At 41.8% G+C, this 17,714-nt stretch overlaps 1 protein-coding gene across 11 annotated transcripts in view; it reads left to right on the forward strand.

Moving 5' to 3' along the window:
* Window positions 1-2,275: 2,275 nt before the first annotated feature.
* LOC110535740 (rap guanine nucleotide exchange factor 1) overlaps window positions 2,276-17,714 on the forward strand; it is a 45,220-nt gene continuing 29,781 nt past the window's right edge. For 5 of the 11 annotated variants that reach the window (XM_021620959.3, XM_021620960.3, XM_021620961.3 and 2 more), the window contains exon 1: window positions 2,276-2,602. In XM_021620959.3, coding sequence (XP_021476634.3) covers window positions 2,575-2,602 — 28 coding nt within the window. In that variant the 5' untranslated portion in view covers window positions 2,276-2,574. Of the gene's footprint in view, window positions 2,603-11,763; window positions 11,883-17,714 lie in introns of those variants that run through there. The other 6 variants (XM_090190228.1, XM_090190230.1, XM_090190227.1 and 3 more) reach the window with 5 other exon arrangements.

Here is a 17,714-nt window from a genome sequence, read left to right on the forward strand (position 1 = left end):
CTCTTGAGACCCTCACACTCTCGATGGCCTCACCAGGGTGCCATGCCACTTCAGACACCAATGTAGCAAGTTTAGGGATAGCTCCGGCCTTGAGTTTGTTACTGCTGCTGTCAGCCCAACACCTTAACCATTACACCAAGAGGTCTGAACCATTGGACAAGGTTGCTAGCTGTTGTACAAAGGTCACAACAATATCATCAATTGAAATGATCATTGAAGAGCAGGACATAACCCAGATTCTGTCTTAACTAATTGCTCTTGTCTCTTAAATATCAATTCATATTTTGTAATTTATCATTTTATCGATTAGGGTCGACTTGCCTGACAACTCAAACGGAATACTTCTGCTGCTCTACACTGAGTGTACAAAACATTAGAGTTTAACCCCCTTTTGCCCGTTTGTCTTGCTCATTCATAATCCGTGTCTCAAGGCTTAAAAATAATTATTTATCCTGTCTCCTACCCTTCATCGACAATGATTGAAGTGGATATAACAGGTGACATCAATAAGGGATTCAATAAGGGATTCACCTGGTCAATCTACTATATGTCATGGGAAGATCATGTTTTGTAAACTCAGTGTATGTTCACTACATACTTCATTAAGGAGGCAAGGGGTCCACTGCAACATTTAGCCAGTAGCGGTACATGGGTAAAATCACTATTGTGATAATTGCTTTGTTTGCTCTATAACCTGTTAGTTCATATGCCTTGCGACCGCGATATACACCTTTGTTTCATCACAAAACCGGAGTGCAATGTCTGTCCGATGAAGTCCACGAAGCATATTGCATGTAACAAACAGTTACATGACCAACAGTCATGCAAGTTACTGGTTCCGACATTTTCAGACTACTAAAGAGTTACAGCAAGTCGCAAAGAAAACAGGAGCTGCATCCAATATTCCAACACAATTTCAACTACAACATTTCAACAGCATCAAATCACCTATGCTTAGTCTAATACAGTTACAACTAAAAGATACCAAAAACAATTTAGTCCAATCAACGTAAGCTAAATATGATGCGGCTGTCCATGGTTCTGATTTTTGTGTGTGTGTGTGTGTGTGTGTGTGTGTGTGTGTGTGTGTGTGTGTGTGTGTGTGTGTGTGTGTGTGTGTGTGTGTGTGTGTGTGTTGTGCAAGTAGAAAAAACATGTTGACTGACTTTCCTTGTAGAGAAATGCCAATGCCATCCTCCTCTCTTCCATCCTGTGTAGCTCAGTTGGTAGAGCATGGTGTTTGTAATGAATGCCAGGTTAGCGGATTTGATTCCCGGAGCCACCCATACATAAAATGTATGCCCATATGACTGTAAGTTGCTTTGGATAAAAGCATCTGCGAAGTGACATATATTATGTTGATTAAATGGTCTATGACTGTCATACAGTACACACTTTTATTTTTTGTTGTCCTAGGCTACCTGGCTAAAATGCTCGCTTGCTTCATTTCATGGACAACGTTAGCTAGTTAACATTAGACTTCTACATCCTCTCTATCCAGGAGCACAAAATATGAATTTATGGTTGGATCAGAATCGCCATTATAATCATTGGCCAGTACGGAGATAAGTAAAACCACAAGTCCAAATCCCTATCTCCATTCATGGCTAATTTAGGAAACAGACAATTTTAGCTAGCTAGTTAGCCACCGTAGGACAACACAACAAGATGCAACAATTCAAGTCGTTTCTGTCAATGACATATTCCTCTTGTGATGTGATGGAGTGAAGCCTAATCCAAACTGGCGTTCCTTTACACAGTTGAGCTGAATCATTTTAGCTCAATGCTGATTGGCTATTACTTTATACTTTTTTTCTCAAGGGAGGCCAAATGCTCGCTGGCTTCCCTTGCATTCAATGCTATTGGCGGCGACAATACCATACTGTTTATGACCAGACAGCATCAGATAGATGGCCTACACATACAGAAACAGAGGAGCGTTGTTTCGCTCGGTTTGATGCTTTTTCCAGTGAGATACATTCAGCCTCATGCAAATTGAAGGAAACTTATGAAAACACAGAGACCAAAGATAAATTATTTTATACATGTATTATTTGTTTTTGGGGGAGGCCTGGAATCCCTTGGCATCCATGAATACATATCACTGCAATTAGCTACTGTTTTTGATTTCCATTTGGAATAATATGAGCTGCATACTCCACTAAAACCATAATATGTACTATTTTTATTTTCTCTCCTATTTCCTATACTGAACCATGTATAAGTAAAAAAAAAAAGAGAGTCAATAACGTCTGTCCCTCTCCCTCTTGAATCTGATTAGTCTAGCTAAATCCATCACCTGAGGGCACACCTTTCCGTACGGTGCGCTCACATTTCTTAATTCCAGCCGCAAGAGGGAGGTGTTGATTGTGATACAGAACCGAGTTGTCTGCTGCTAGTCTGCCTATCATCATCATCATCATCATCGGGGTCTGGCTGGCTGTTGTATTTGCGTCGGAACGGTCCGAGCTAAAAAAAAGTGCTTTGGCTAAAGGATGTGGGATTAAAAGAGAATAAACGGACAACATACCTCCCTGGTTTTAATTTGTTTAACGTTACCGTCTCTGCTTCGAAATGTCGGGGAAAATAGAGAGTAAGCAAGGTAAGCTCGTCTAGACTGGACTAGGTAGATAAATAGCTAACGTTAGCTAGCTGTTAGTCTGGGGTTTGTCTGCCTCTTGTAGCCAGAAATGCGGCCAGCCAGTGTGGTTTGGTCTAGCTGTGGATCAAAGGCCGATTCTAACACCAAACTTCCACATTTTTGCCGTAACAGGAGCTAGCTGGCTATCTACTACATAGTCAATATTTGCTAAACAGTCAATCAGTATTTGACTACCTAGCGAGTTGTTGTTAGTTAGCGAGCCAGATAATATTTGATTTCTAGCTAGAGTGCGCTAGAATTGGATAGATGTTCTATCTACATGCTAGGCTAGCTAGCTAACGTAATTGAAATGGAAAACATTAGGTAGCTAGCTAACTGACACGTTAGCTAGCGATTTTCATAACGTGTTCTAGATAGCTACAATGTTGCAATATAGCTAGCTATATTCGGGTTATATTAGTCAAGTTAGCTAACTCTCGTTAGCTGCCTTTTTTCCCTGAAAAGATGGTGACGAATTTAACGTTATGGAATATGACTAGCTACTGTAGGTAGCTACAGTACAGTCAGCTGTAGCCCGAATAGAATGTTGTATTGACCGTAACGGTACTAAACTATCGTTAAGTAGCTAAATACTTTAGCTACATCCTAACCTAGTTTGCTAATCCATGTTACTTTTAAGATGCACAGTGACAGTAGTCGTCATTCATTCTAGGATACGTGGTGGGGTCTAGCTAGGTACTGTAAATTAGTAGGCTAACGTTAGTACAGTAATCTTAAGTGTTTTGTTTCCATCCCCATGTTTTTTTTTATAGGCAATAATGGTAATGTACTCATCTGGGTTGGTAATATTACAGTACCTCATGCACCACCAGCACTGACTTTACTAATCAGGCACTAGCTATTCGAGGAGAACGACAAGTACTTTGTTTAATTCACTGTGTTTGAGTTTCCCCCTTAGCTTGGGTTCTCGAACTATTATGAGTCATGGCTAGTTCTCTATATCACGGAACACTGAAAAGCTCCTTTGACTGGAGAGTCTCTTCCTCTTCAGTCAAGTGTCCCCATCTGTTGCCACTTGTACCATGTATGTGTTCTAGCTATGTATTTTGTGAGTTGTCACTGGAGAGCTAGTTGAGACTGCTATGGACGGGAGTCAAGCCAACCTGTCTTTTTTTGCAACCTTGAATTTGGTATGTTTGTTACTCATACCTGAGTTGTCCAAGTACAGTGTATTCGAAAAGTATTCAGACCCCTTGACTTTTCCCCATATTTGTTACGTTATAGCCTTATTATCATTCACAAGTATTCAGACCCTTTACTCAGTACTTTGAAGCACCTTTGCCAGTGATTACAGCCTTGAGTCGTCTTGGGTATGATGATATAATCTTGGCACACCTGTATTTGGGGAGTTTCTCCCATTCTTCTCTGCATATCCTCTCAAGCACTGTCAGGTTTGATAGGACAGCTATTTTCGGGTTTTTCCAGAGTTGTTCGATCGGGTTCAAGTCCAGGCTTTGGCTAGGTCACTCAAGGGCATTCAGAGACTTGTCCCGAAGTCACTCCTACATTGTCTTGGCTGTGTGGTTAGGGTTGTTGTCCTGTTAGGTGATCATTGGCCCCAGCTTTGGAGCATGTTTTCATCAAGGATCTCTCTGTACTTTGCTCTGTTAATTTTTCCCTCTATCCTGACTAGTCTCCCAGTCCCTGCTGCTGAAAAACTCCCCCCACAGCATGATGCTGCCACCACAATGCTTCACAGTAGGAATGGTGCCAGGTTTCCTCCAGGCGTGAAGCTTGGCATTCAGGCCAAAGAGTTCAACCTTGGTTTTATCAGACCAGAGAATCTTGTTTCTCATGGTCAGAGTTCTTTAGGTGCCTTTTGGAAAACTCCAAGTGGGCTGTTATGTGCCTTCTTTTAATGCTTCAGTCTGGCTACTCTGATTGGTGGAGTGCTGCAGAGATGGTTGTCCATCTGGAAGGTTCTCCCATCTCCACAGAGGAACTCTGGAGCTCTGTCAGAGTAACCATCAGGTTCTTGGTCACCTCCCTGACCAAGGCCCTTCTCCCCTGATTGCTCAGTTTGTCCAGGCGGTCAGCTATAGGTGGTTCCAAACTTCTTCCGTTTAAGAATGATGGAGGCCACTGTATTCTTGGGGACCTTCAATGCTGCAGACATTTTTTGGTACCCTTCCCCAGATCTGTGCCTGGACAATTCCCATGGACAATTCCTTTGACCTCATGTTATGGTTTTTGCTCTGAGGTGCAAAGTCAACTGTGGGACCTTATATAGACAGGTGTGTGCCTTTCCTAATCATGTCCAATCAAGTGAATTTACCACAGGTGGAATCCAGTCAAGTTGTAGGAACATCTCAAGGATGATCAATGGAAACAGGATGCACCTGAGCTCAATTTCGAGTCTCATAGCAAAGGGTCTGAATACTTATGTAAATAAGGTATTTCTGTTTTACAAACATTTCTAATAACCTGTTTTTGCTTTGTCATTATGGGGTATTGTGTGTTGATTGATGAGGGAAAACTTTAGAATAAGGCTAACATAACAATGTGGAAAAAGTCAAAGGGGTCTGAATACTTTCCGAATGCACTGTATGTCCCACCCCTAAGCCAGCAGATCCGACCCACGTGCTTAGAGCTCCCCCCGCCCCTCCCGGAAGCGTCCCAAGATATGGTTTGGAAAACACACCTTTGTCCAGGAATGAGAAATGGCCATTCATCCTCATGCTAGGTAGCAGAAGCCACAGTAGCCATTTAGGAATGGCAGTGTGGGCCAATCAGTTTCTTTGTTATTCAACGACATTCCATAATGGCTGCTGTGGCTACTGCTAGCTAGCATTGTCTCATCCCTGGATTGATGTATGTTTTTTCCGAGCCATATCTTGCGCTGGCTCCGCGTTGTCGTAATCTACCCAAGAAGCCTGTCCGACCCCAGTGCAGCTGTAAACAAGCGGGTCGGATCTGCTGGCAACCCTACAAGATGCTATTGTATTTGCTACTGTGTGTACTACTGGAAAATTTCACAGTAACGGAATCACGCTTTGCTAGTTTTTTTCCTCTCTAAAATGTATACCAAACAAAAACCATGATTTCAAAGTTTAACAAACCATACAACTCTATGCACAAGGATTACTTTTAACAATTTCTGCTGAAAAATGTACAAAAACTAAGTTGGTGAAAGAACTGTGCAGATGCATACTTTGGTAATAGAATTACTGTAAAATCTCCCACAGATTTTTATGTGGCCACGTTTTCCAAAAACTCTGTTAAATACACGACTTACCAAAAGTATGTGGACACCTGCTCGTCTGGAAAAAAAATCTCATTCCCAAATCATGGGCATTAATATGGAGTTGGTCCCCTGTTTGCTGCCACAACACCCTCCACTCTTCTGGGAAGGCTTCCATTCAGCGACGAGCATTGATGAGGTTGGGCACTGATGTTGGGGGATTAGGCCTGGCTCGCAGTCAGCGTTGCAATTAACCCCAAAGGTGTTCAATGGGGTTGAGGTCAGGGAACTGTGCAGGCCAGTCAAATTCCAAACCAATCTTGACAAATCATTTCTCTATCGACCTCGCTTTGTGCACAGGAGCATTGTCATGCTGAAGTACGAAAGGTCCTTCCCCAAACTGTAGCCACAAAGTTGGAAGCACAGAATTGTCTAGAATGTCATTGTATGCTGTGCCATGTTGAAAGTGACTGAGCTCTTCCGTAAGGCCATTCTACTGCCAATGTTTTCCTATGGAGATTGCGTGGCTGTGTGCTTGATTTTTATACACCTGTCAGCAACGGGTGTGGCTGAAATAGCCGAATCCATTCATTTGAATGGGTGTCCACATTATTTGTGTGCGTCGTGTATCTGCTCCAAATTAAGATTCAAAGAAGTCTGTAGAAAGAATGGCTTGTCAACTACGACATGGCACCTTGAGATTGGGAAAACAAATATTTGGGTTATTGAACTACAGCAAGTGAAGTGGGGACGGAATTATGATAACTGAATTATATCATGGGTCCCTGATCTGTACTACACAGAAATGCATTATTATGAATCTAATGCACAGCAAAGAAGAGCAGAGTAGGGTAGCGGTTTGTACAGTCCAGTAGCGTATGGTGGATAGTAGAGTACAATACAGTATATTGTACTATACTCTAAACTTGTGAAACACACATCTATGATGGACCGGACCAAATCTGATCCCATCTTTGGACATTAACATCCAAGGCCAGGGTGGACTGACCAAATTTACTACTTTTTAAATTAACTACTTTTCAACGTTCATGGACATGTGGTGTTGGTCGGTGAGGATGCTGGTTACAGTAAATGGAACAAGAGGGGGATCATGAGTAGGTGTCAGTAAGAGCTGGGAGAGGTGACATTAACTGGAGAGAAAGCGAGGCAGATGGAGAGATGGACAGAGAGGGAGGCGTTGTCCAGACTCGGACTGTTTTAACACTCTTGGTTTGACAACCAGACAACAGAAAGACAAAGAAAACAGTTATTAGCTAAACAACAGTATGCCAGTGGAAGGGAGGACCGTGTAACATATTCGTACCGGTTTGGTCCGCACTGTGAACCCGAATGAATACGTAAAAAAATGTATATTTACAAAATAAAAACACTAGGCTATAGGTTATGCCTACGCATAATTGTAATACATTTTAAATCTTAATTGGTGCATTTCAAACCGTCATTTTGTGAGGCACAGCTGGGAACTAGTTCTGTGTGATGATGTTGATAAACCAGAATTGGAGTATCCTCCATCATTTTGACTTTCCAGTAGATTACAGCGGCGATGAACAGAGAGTTGTGGATAAAATGTTAACCGTATGTCACCATGCTCAACGAGAATAGCATATGCAGCCGCCAACACCTCAAATATGTTGACACATTTACACCAACATCATCCCAGTATCCTGGAGCAAGATGTAAACACAAAGAAACAAGACATCATCCTCTGCATTCAAGCAGAATTTGGCTGATTTTATTATACACTGAACCTGGGTGACCATGGGGCTGACGGATAGGGCTGCCGTGCTTCTAGCTCTTAGGAGACTTTTGCTTTTTTATGTATTATTCATACTTTTATTAGCACAGAAATTGTTTTGTGCAATTACATACACAAAAGTTATTCCCGGCTGTATCAGAGCGGCGGTACCTCACCAGCACTACCAGCATTACAACCAGGAATATGACTTTCCCGAAGCAGATCCTTTGTTCGAACCCCCCAGGGCAATTGAACTGATTCAGAGGCCAACCCAAAACACCGGCGTCGGAGAAGAGGTACTTGGAGTGGTCTTCCGACGTAGGAGGTGTGCACCACCCACCGCTTCCGAGTATATTACTCGCTAATGTTCAGTCTATTGATAATAAAGTGGACGAGCTCAGGCCAAGGATTTCTTTCCAGAGAAACATACTCTGTTTCACGGACACATGGCTCTCTCGGGATATACTGTCTGCGTCCATCCAGCCAGCTGGGTTCTCAGTTCATCGTGCAAACAAGAATAAATATCTCTCCGGGGAAGAAGAAGGACGAGGGTGTATGTTTCATGATTAATGACTCATGTTGTGATAACATAAAGAAACTCGAGTCCTTTTTTTTTACCCAACCTAGAATACCCCACAATCAAATGCTGGTCGAATTAGCTAACTAGAGAATTCTCTTCGGTTATAGTCACTGCTATGTATATTCTCCCTCCCCCTAAAGCCAATACCACAATGGCCCTCAAAGAACTTCACTGGACTTTATGCAAACTGGAAACCACATCCTGAGGCCGTATTTATTGTAGCTGGGCATTTTAACAACGCAAATTTGAGAAAAAGGCTGCCAAAGTTCTATCAACACATCCACTGTAGTACTTACGGTGCTAAAACACTTCAACCACTGCTACTCCAACTTCCGGGATGCCTACAAGGTCCTCTCCCGCCCTCCTTTTGGCAAATCTGACCATTTTGAACGCATTTGTTGTTGCTCGACCACGAGACGCAATAGTTTAGTCTGCATGGTCATGCAACAATGTTGACGACAACAACAATGTTATTTCCACTTTGCTTAATATAAATCCACAAGCGCTCTGTTAATTACTCTGTTTGTTTCTTACATCCGCAAACATCTAGTTTGTCTTTTAAATCGTGTTCGCATTAATACTAATCGCTAGTTCATGTTATCCGCTAATGCTAAATAGCTGGCTAGCTATCTAATAAATGTACTGAGTCAGAGCAAACGTAGCTAGCTGTACAGCCAGATACAAGTGATGGTATATGCCTAAATGATCATGTTGCTTGTGCAACAGTACCTTCTAAATCAAAGAGGAATAGGCAAAGCATGAATATGTTAGGTACATTAAGTAACTAAGAGAATGTTTAATCTATTCAAAGATTATAGGGTCCCCTAGGAAACACTGACCAACACTTTGTTTGAAAATAACTCCTCCCTTTCATTTCTTTAATTGTCATGTCAAACGCTGTATTCAAATATGGCCTACATTTTTTTGCCCATATCGTGCAGCCCTACATGGCAGTGTGGAAATGATCTCAAATGAGTGCAGGAAAGGCAGAAATTAATGGGGGGTTGAAGTTTTAATTGAGCAGTATAAAACGATCATAATGGAGAAAGACTCATTGAAATCACTTAGAATGTGTGTTGCCGCCCGAGTGTCATGCACTACTCATAAAGCACATTTTAGAACTTTTATTATTCAAAAACATCGACATAAAATACAATCAGACCGTCTGAAATGTAAAATAATATCGTAGTGATATTTTGGCTTAATCGCCCAGTCATACATACACTTTACTGTGTTTTATTTTAAAGTAATGGTTCATCGTTTCCAGATTTCTATTAAATATGTCCTATAATTACTTACAGTATGAGTTAAATAGTTTTCCTTCCAAAAAATGGTAATTAAGTATGTTAAAAAGCAGGTTTTCTGTTTTGTAATGGTGTTAGGCTTACACCAACAACATAATGGTGTGAGTGTATGCTGGCTATTTAAAAATATGCATGCGAGTAGAACGCTGATTGGCCAGCTCATATCATACTTAATGAGGAAATGGCAAGCATTTTTAAAACCGTCTGTTTGAGATACACGTATGAAGTGTTTTTTTTAAAGTGTTTCCCCCACCCAATTTATGCTTTGGCCACAAATAAGTCAGCAACATTATTTGGGTGTGAGTTCACAGCATATGTGATATTTTCACTCAGTTACTTTAAGTATGTTTATGTTTTGCAGACAAAATCTTTCCAGAGTCGACAGAGCCGTATTGAACACAGTCTGAGGCCCTACATTTCATTGTATGTGCTCTCTCTTGAAGTGATGTTGCTTAATACTAGCAGTAGGTGTATTTTAAGCAGACACTTCCTCCCACGGGGAGAGAGCTATAGATGCAATGTCTTTTTGTTGTGGCTCCATCTCTAAAATTAACCTTCATCTTCAGTTGTTCTCCCACTAGTTCTCTGCAGTTTTTCTTGGTTGAGAGACCAGATACGTTTTTATGCGTGACCTACTTCTGTGGTTGTTTCGGGGTTTATTTAAATGTGGAGAGGCTGAGACCCACTAACATGGTGAGAACACTGCCTCAGTCATGGCTGTTCTGGCCTCTCCTTTGTTTACAACCATTGTAGAGAAACCTCCCTCTCGGTGAGGTGATTTCCACCCTCACACAGAGACCGAGTAAACAGGCGAGTTTACTGTACCCTCTTGCTTATGTTACTTTTCTTCTCAAGCTAGCTGGACTGGCTGTTGCAAATGGATGCATAGCAATCATGCCTTATTGTCAAAAGAGTTAACTCCCAGTAGTACGGTGTTTCAGTTCAATTAGTTTTGAAATGTAATAGGAAGTAGTGAGGAGAACCCTGACTCTAAAACGGGCTATGTAGGCTGTTGTCTGAATGTATCTATTACAGGAAGGCAAATGGTTCAGCCCTCACACAATGTTGGAGACCGATGCCTCAGCCATTTAGTTTATCTTTTGGTTTAATAGTCGGTGTGCATGTTGACCTGAGAGAAAAGTGACCCGTCATAGCTTGCAGAACAGCGGGAAATAGCCTGTCATCCACAGTAGCCAGCTGTTAACATCCTATTGAGCGGCAACAGCCAGCTTCCGGCAAGGAGAGCAGTCAGAACACACACACAGCCTCATTTATTGTTCAATGTCTAGGCCTAGATGGATTAATTCTGTCGCACATGATGTAGACTACACATTTTTCTCGACTTGAGCACTGCTCAATAGCGGAGGTGCTAATTCCTTGTTTTGCTAAGTTCACCGTATTGTACATTGCTCTCCATTTACTATTTTCTTGTATGCTCATTAGCAAAGTATACACTATCCCAATTTTAGCTTCAAGACACCAGAAATGTGAAAAACTTAAAGTAGATTGTACTGATTTATTGGCACATTGAACCATATCGCGCGCCAAAGTATAAAAACTTTGTATACAGTGTTAAAACAATGACGTCATATCTGAATTGTGCCATCTTTATGCACGTTCGCCATTGTTTTTGTGCCCTGCTTGCTGTTTAATGACTTGGTCTATTGAAGTGTTTCTTACCACTCTTTGTAATAGCCTCTATTATTTGATCACTGGGTGTGCCGTGCCGTCAGCAATGCTGGCAGTAGCCTAGATACGAGCTCCAAACGATGGCTTTTTTGTTTTTCTTCAACCTGTCTACACCGCTTAATTCACTGAGCAAGTCAATTTTTAGGCTAGGTGTATAAGCCTTTTTTGTTGTTGAAGATATATCGTTTTAAAGTCTTGACTGAAATAATAGTGTACACTTTAGTGCATTTGTGCTTTTGGAGGTTGGTTTGGTTTCAGGTTGGTTTATATTTTCAAAGATTATATACATACATTATGTAGGTTCAATGCAGTAACAACACAGAATGAAACATTTGATTGTAGTGACTGCCCATTACTATCACTTATTAGGCTCTAACCATAATTTATTCATATTACCTAAATAAAATATTTAGCCACACACACACACACACACACACACACAGTACCAGTGAAAAGTTTGGACACCTACTCATTCCAGGGTTTTTCTTTATGTTTACAATTTTCTACATTGTAGAATAATAGTAAAGACATCAACATATGAAATAACACATATGGAATCATGTAGTAACCAAAAAAGTGTTAAAATATGTTTTATATTTTAGATTCTTCAAAGTAGCCACCCTTTGCCTTGGTTACAGCTTTGCACGCTCTTGGCATTCTCTAAACCAGCTTGATGAGGTTGTCACCTGGAATGCAATTTCAATTAACAGGTATGCCTTGTTAAAAGTTCATTTGTGTAATTTCTTTCCTCCTTAATGCGTTTGAGATAATCAGTTGTGTTGTGACATGGTAGGAGTGTTATATAGAAGATAGCCCTATTTTGTAAAAGACCAAGTCCATTTTATGGCAAGAACAGCTCAAATAATCAAAGAGAAATGACGGTCCATCATTACTTGAAGACATGAAGGTCAGTCAATCTGGAAAATGTTAAGAACTTTGAAAGTTTATTCAAGTGCAGTCGCAAAAACCATCAAGCGCTATGATGAAAATTCCTCTCATGCGGACCACTACAGGAAAGGAAGACCCAGAGTTACCTCTGCTGCAGGGGATAAGTTCATTAGAGTTAACTGCACCTCAGATTGCAGCCCAAATAAATGCTTCACAGAGTTCAAGTAACAGACAGATCTAAACATCAACTGTTCAGAGGAGACTGCGTGAATCAGGCCGTCATGACTGAAGAAGACTGTTCTTCTTTTTGGTGTCCTTTAGTAGTGGTTTCTTTGCAGCAATTCATCCATGATGGCCTGATTCACGCAGTCTCCTCTGAAAAGTTGATGTTTAGATGTGTCTGTTACTTGAACTCTTGGGCCTAGAAACACAAGCAATGGATATAATTAGACCGGTAGAAATCTGTCCTTTGGTCTGAGTCCAAATGTGTGATTTTTGGTTCAAACCGGCGTGTCTTTGAGACTTAGAGTAGGTGAATGGATGACCTCTGCATGTGTGGTTCCCACCGTGAAGCGTGGAGGTTTGATGGTTTGGGGGGTGCTTTGTTGGTGACACTATCTGTGATTTTATTTAGAATTCAAGGCACACTTAACCAGCATGGCTACCACAGCATTCTGCAGGGATACATCATCCCATCTGGGTTGCACTTAGTGGGACTATCATTGGTTTTTCAACAGGACATTGACCCAACACACCTATTTTGAATCCCAGCCCCTGAGACCCTTTTGCCCCTTGGTAGGCCATCTTTGTAAATAAGATTGTTCTTAATGGACTTGCCTAGTTAAATAAAAATACCTTTTCATGTCTCTATCGCCCTTCCTCTCCGTGTCTGCCGGCCCTACAGGCTTGCCCGGCAAGAACCAATGAGAACAGGCTGTAGGCACAATGGATTCTGGTCATTGTAGTTAATTATCACGTTTTCTGCACTTAACTATTATGAGTTGGACAACATGTCCCAGAAGAGATCTCTCTAGAGAAATGGCACAAAGAAATGGCATGTTGAAGGACAGAAAAACGGGCGAACTAAATGGAATTGAAATATACTAATTGAACCGATGTGGTCAATTAGTTATTTAAAAACTGAAATCACTCAGTACTAGTGAAGTTGTTTTAGTGGCACTGGGAGTAGCCTATATTCACACCCACTCTTGTGTCCTGAATACTGAGGATGAATACTCTTTATCACTGAATGCAGTGCTAGATTCAGAAATCATATGACACAAATGTATTTCATTGATTTGTTTTGGGGTCCCGGTGTCCATTTGCAAGGTTCACTATGTTGTCCTTAACGCATGATGCCTGGCTACCATTGGACACGTGTCTGGACTCCGGTGTATGTAAGGCCACTGCTGCTCAGGCAAGACTGAGTTGAGCAGTCAAGCTGTTGCCACAGGCGTCTCCAGGGGCAGACCGTTGCAGTGTGTGGTGAGCAGCTCTCCACACGATCTGCCCTCAGGTCTGCACTGAGGTGGAACTAATAGAGCTTTAGTGGAAACCACTGCACATTGGGAAGCACTGCACAGGGAAAGGGAATCATAAAATGCATATGCCTAGTTTTTATATTGCTACGTGACAAGTGTATATGAAATTAGCCGGAGACAACAGACCCAGTGACAATCAACCTCTCCTTGTCCCAGTCTGTAATCCCCACATATAGTGGGGCAAAAAAGTATTTAGTCAATAACAAAAGTTTATCTCAATACTTTGTTATATACCCTTTGTTGGCAATGGCAGAGGTCAAACGTTTTCTGTAAGTCTTTACAAGGTTTTCACACACTGTTGCTGGTATTTTGGCCCATTCCTCCATGCAGATCTCCTCTAGAGCAGTGATGTTTTGGGGCTGTTGCTGGGCAACATGGACTTTCAACTCCCTCCAAATATGTTCTATGGGGTTGAGATCTGGAGACTGGCTAGGCCACTCCAGGACCTTGAAATGCTTCTAATGAAGCCACACCTTCGTTGCCCGGGCGGTGTGTTTGGGATCATTGTCATGCTGAAAGACACACCCACATTTCATCTTCAATGCCCTTGCTGATGGAAGGAGGTTTTCACTCAAAATCTGTATCTCACGATACATAGCCCCATTCATTCTTTCCTTTACACGGATCAGTCGTCCTGGTCCCTTTGCAGAAAAACAGCCCCAAAGCATGATGTTTCCACCCCCATGCTTCACAGTAGGTATGGTGTTCTTTGGATGCAACTTAGCATTCTTTGTCCTCCAAACACGACGAGTTGCGTTTTCACCAAAAAGTTATATTTTGGTTTCATCTGACCATATGACATTCTCCCAATCTTCTTCTGGATCATCCAAATGCTCTCTAGCAAACTTCAGACGGGCCTGGACATGTACTGGCTTAAGCAGTGATCATTTTGACCCCACGGGGTGAGATCTTACAGCCCCAGATCGAGGGAGATTATCAGTGGTCTTGTATGTCTTCCATTTCCTAATAATTGCTCCCACAGTTGATTTCTTCAAACCAAGTTGCGTACCTATTGCAGATTCAGTCTTCCCAGCCTGGTGCAGGTCTACAATTTTGTTTCTGGTGTCCTTTGACAGCTCTTTGGTCTTGGCCAGAGTGGAGTTTGGAGTGTGACTGTTTGAGTTTGTGGACAGGTGTCTTTTATACTGATAACAAGTTCAAACAGGTGCCATTAATACAGGTAACGAGTGGAGGACAGAGGAGCCTCTTAAATAAGAAGCTACAGGTCTGTGAGAGCCAGAAATCTTGCTTGTTTGTAGGTGACCAAATTCTTATTTTCCACCATAATTTGCAAATAAATTCATTAAAAATCCTACAATGTGATTTAAAAAAAAAAATCCCCTCATTTTGCTGTCATAGTTGAAGTGTACCTATGATGAAATTTACAGGCCTCTCATCTTTTTAAGTGGGAGAACTTGCACAATTGGTGGCTGACTAAATACTTTTTTGCCCCACTGTAGTTTAAGATGGCCACCGTCATTCCTGTTCCCAATCATTATAAGGCTTCAATGACTACCGCCCCGTAGCACTCACATCTGTAATCATGAAGTGCTTTGAGAGGCTGGTTATGGAACCAAGCAACTCTAACATCCCAGACACCTCAATTTACATTCCCCCCAACAGAACCATAGAGGACACCATCTCAATTGCACTCCACACTGCCCTCCCATACCTAGATAAGAGGAATACCTATGTGAGTATATTTGTTCATTGAGTACAGACAGCTCAGCGTTCTACACCATTGTCCTCTCCAAGCGCATCACCAAGCTTTGGACCCTGGGACTAAACACCTCCCTCTGCAACTAGATCCTGGACTTCCTTACGGACCAACCCCAGGTGGTGAGGGTAGGCAACATCACCTCCGCCACGTTGACCCCTAACACGGGGGCCACACAGGGGTGTGTGCTTAGTCACCTCCTGTTCACCAACGACTGTGTGGCCATGCACGACCCCAACACCATCATCAAGTTTGCTGACGACACAATGGTGGTTGGCCTGATCACCTGTGACGATGAGACAGCCTACAGGGTGGAGGTCAGTGACCTGGCATTGTGGGGCTGGAACAACAACCTCAATGTAACTAAGACCAAGGAACTGATTTTGGACTACAGGAAACGGGGGCGAGCACACCCCAATCCACTTTGATGGGCTGCAGTGGAGCGGGTTGAGAGCTTCAAGTTCCTTGGCTTTGTTCCTGTTTTTATATTGTGTGTTTTTGTTCTACCTTGTTATTTTTAGTATTACATTGTTATTGATTACTGCATTGTTGGGGTTAGAGCGTGCAAGAAAGTCAAATCACAAAGAATTTAAAATGTTCCACACACACGGACACAGTCGTGAAGGCGCGACAGCTGTACCGTTGAGAGCATCTTGACTGGCTGCATCGCTGCTTGGTATTGCAATCGCACCGCCCTTGATCGAATGGCACTACAGAGGGTGGTGCAGACATCCCAGTACATCACTGAGGCCGAGCTCCCTGCCATCCAGAACCTCTGTGTCAGGCAGTGTTAAATGCAGGCCCGGAAAATAGTTAGACTCCAACCACCCAAGCCATAGACTGTGCTCTCTGCTTCCGCACGTTAAGCGGTTACCGGTGCATCAAGTAAGACACCAACAGGCTCCTGAACAGCTTCTATCCCCATGCCATAAGACTGCTAAATAGCTAACTAAATAGCTAACTAAATGGCTACACGGACTATCAGAGTTGACCTTTGTATTTTATTCATATTTCTGTATACTCACAGGGCTCTACACACTATGCACACTGATACTCCAACACACATACAAACATTCATTCCACGATTTGCTCACAGACGCATAATATTAACGTACATTTTATATTAATTCTATATACACACACACACACACACACACATACAATCATCATATGTGCTTCAGCTACTCTGTTTATCATATATCCTGATGCCTAGTTACCTTACCCCTATGCATATCTACCTCTATTGATCCAGTATCCCTGCACATTGTAAATATGGTGCTGGAACTGACCCTGTACATAGTATGCTTACTTATGTTATTGTGTTCTTCTTTTTATATCTCGTGTGTTTTTGTTCTACCTTGTTGTTTTTAGTTTGGTTATTGATTACTGCATTTTTGGGGTTAGAGCTTGCACAGAAAGGCATTTCACCGTACTTGTGCATGTGACCTTAACTTGAAACTTAAGGCCCTCTGTTCAATTTAGTCTGTAGTCAAACAAGATTTTACTTCTGTTTAATTAAATAGTCTGGTTTTAAAGGGAAATAGTATCAAAACTACCAGAGAGCCTATTCTGGAAATGCGACATGTTTGAAGAGTATATTGTTACAGTCCATGTCTAAAAATAAGCTAAATCAAAAAGGTTTTGAAATATTAATATGTTGAATGTTTTTATTTTTATTTCAGATTCTTGACTTTTCTACATTTTGTTACGTTACAGCCTTATTCGAAAATGTATTAAATAAAAAAGAATTGTCAGCAATCTACACACATTACCCCATAATGACAAAGCAAAGACAGATTTTTAGAAAAAATAAATAAAAACTGAAATACCTTATTTACATAAGTATTCAGACCCTTTGCTATGAGACTCGAAATTGAGCTCAGGTGCATTCTGTTTTCATTCATCATCTTTGAGATGTTTCTACAACTTGATTGGAGTCCACCTGTGGTAAATTCAATTGATTGGAGATGATATGGAAATGCACACACCTGTCTATATAAGGTCCCACAGTTGACAATGCATGTCAGAGAAAATACCAAGCCATGAGGTCGAAGGAATTGTCCGTAGAGCTCCAAGACAGGATTGTATCGATGCACAGATCTGGGGACGGGTACCACAACATTTCTGCTGCAGAATTGAAGGACCCCAAGAACACAGTGGTTCCATCATTCTTAAATGGAAGAAGTTTGGAACCACCAAGAGCTGGTCGCCTGGCCAAACTGAACAATCCGGGGAGAAGGGCCTTGGTCAGGGAGGCGACCAAGAACCCAATGGTCACTCTGACAGAGCTCTAGAGTTCCTCTGTGGAGATAGGAGAACTTTCCATAAGGACAACATTTCTGCAGCACTCCACCTTTCATGGTACAGTGGCCAGATGTAAGCCACTCCTCAGTAAA

Source organism: Oncorhynchus mykiss, chromosome 11 (genome assembly GCF_057628025.1).
Source record: "Oncorhynchus mykiss isolate SJ-2025 chromosome 11, ASM5762802v1, whole genome shotgun sequence".
NCBI classification, from domain to species: domain Eukaryota; kingdom Metazoa; phylum Chordata; class Actinopteri; order Salmoniformes; family Salmonidae; genus Oncorhynchus; species Oncorhynchus mykiss.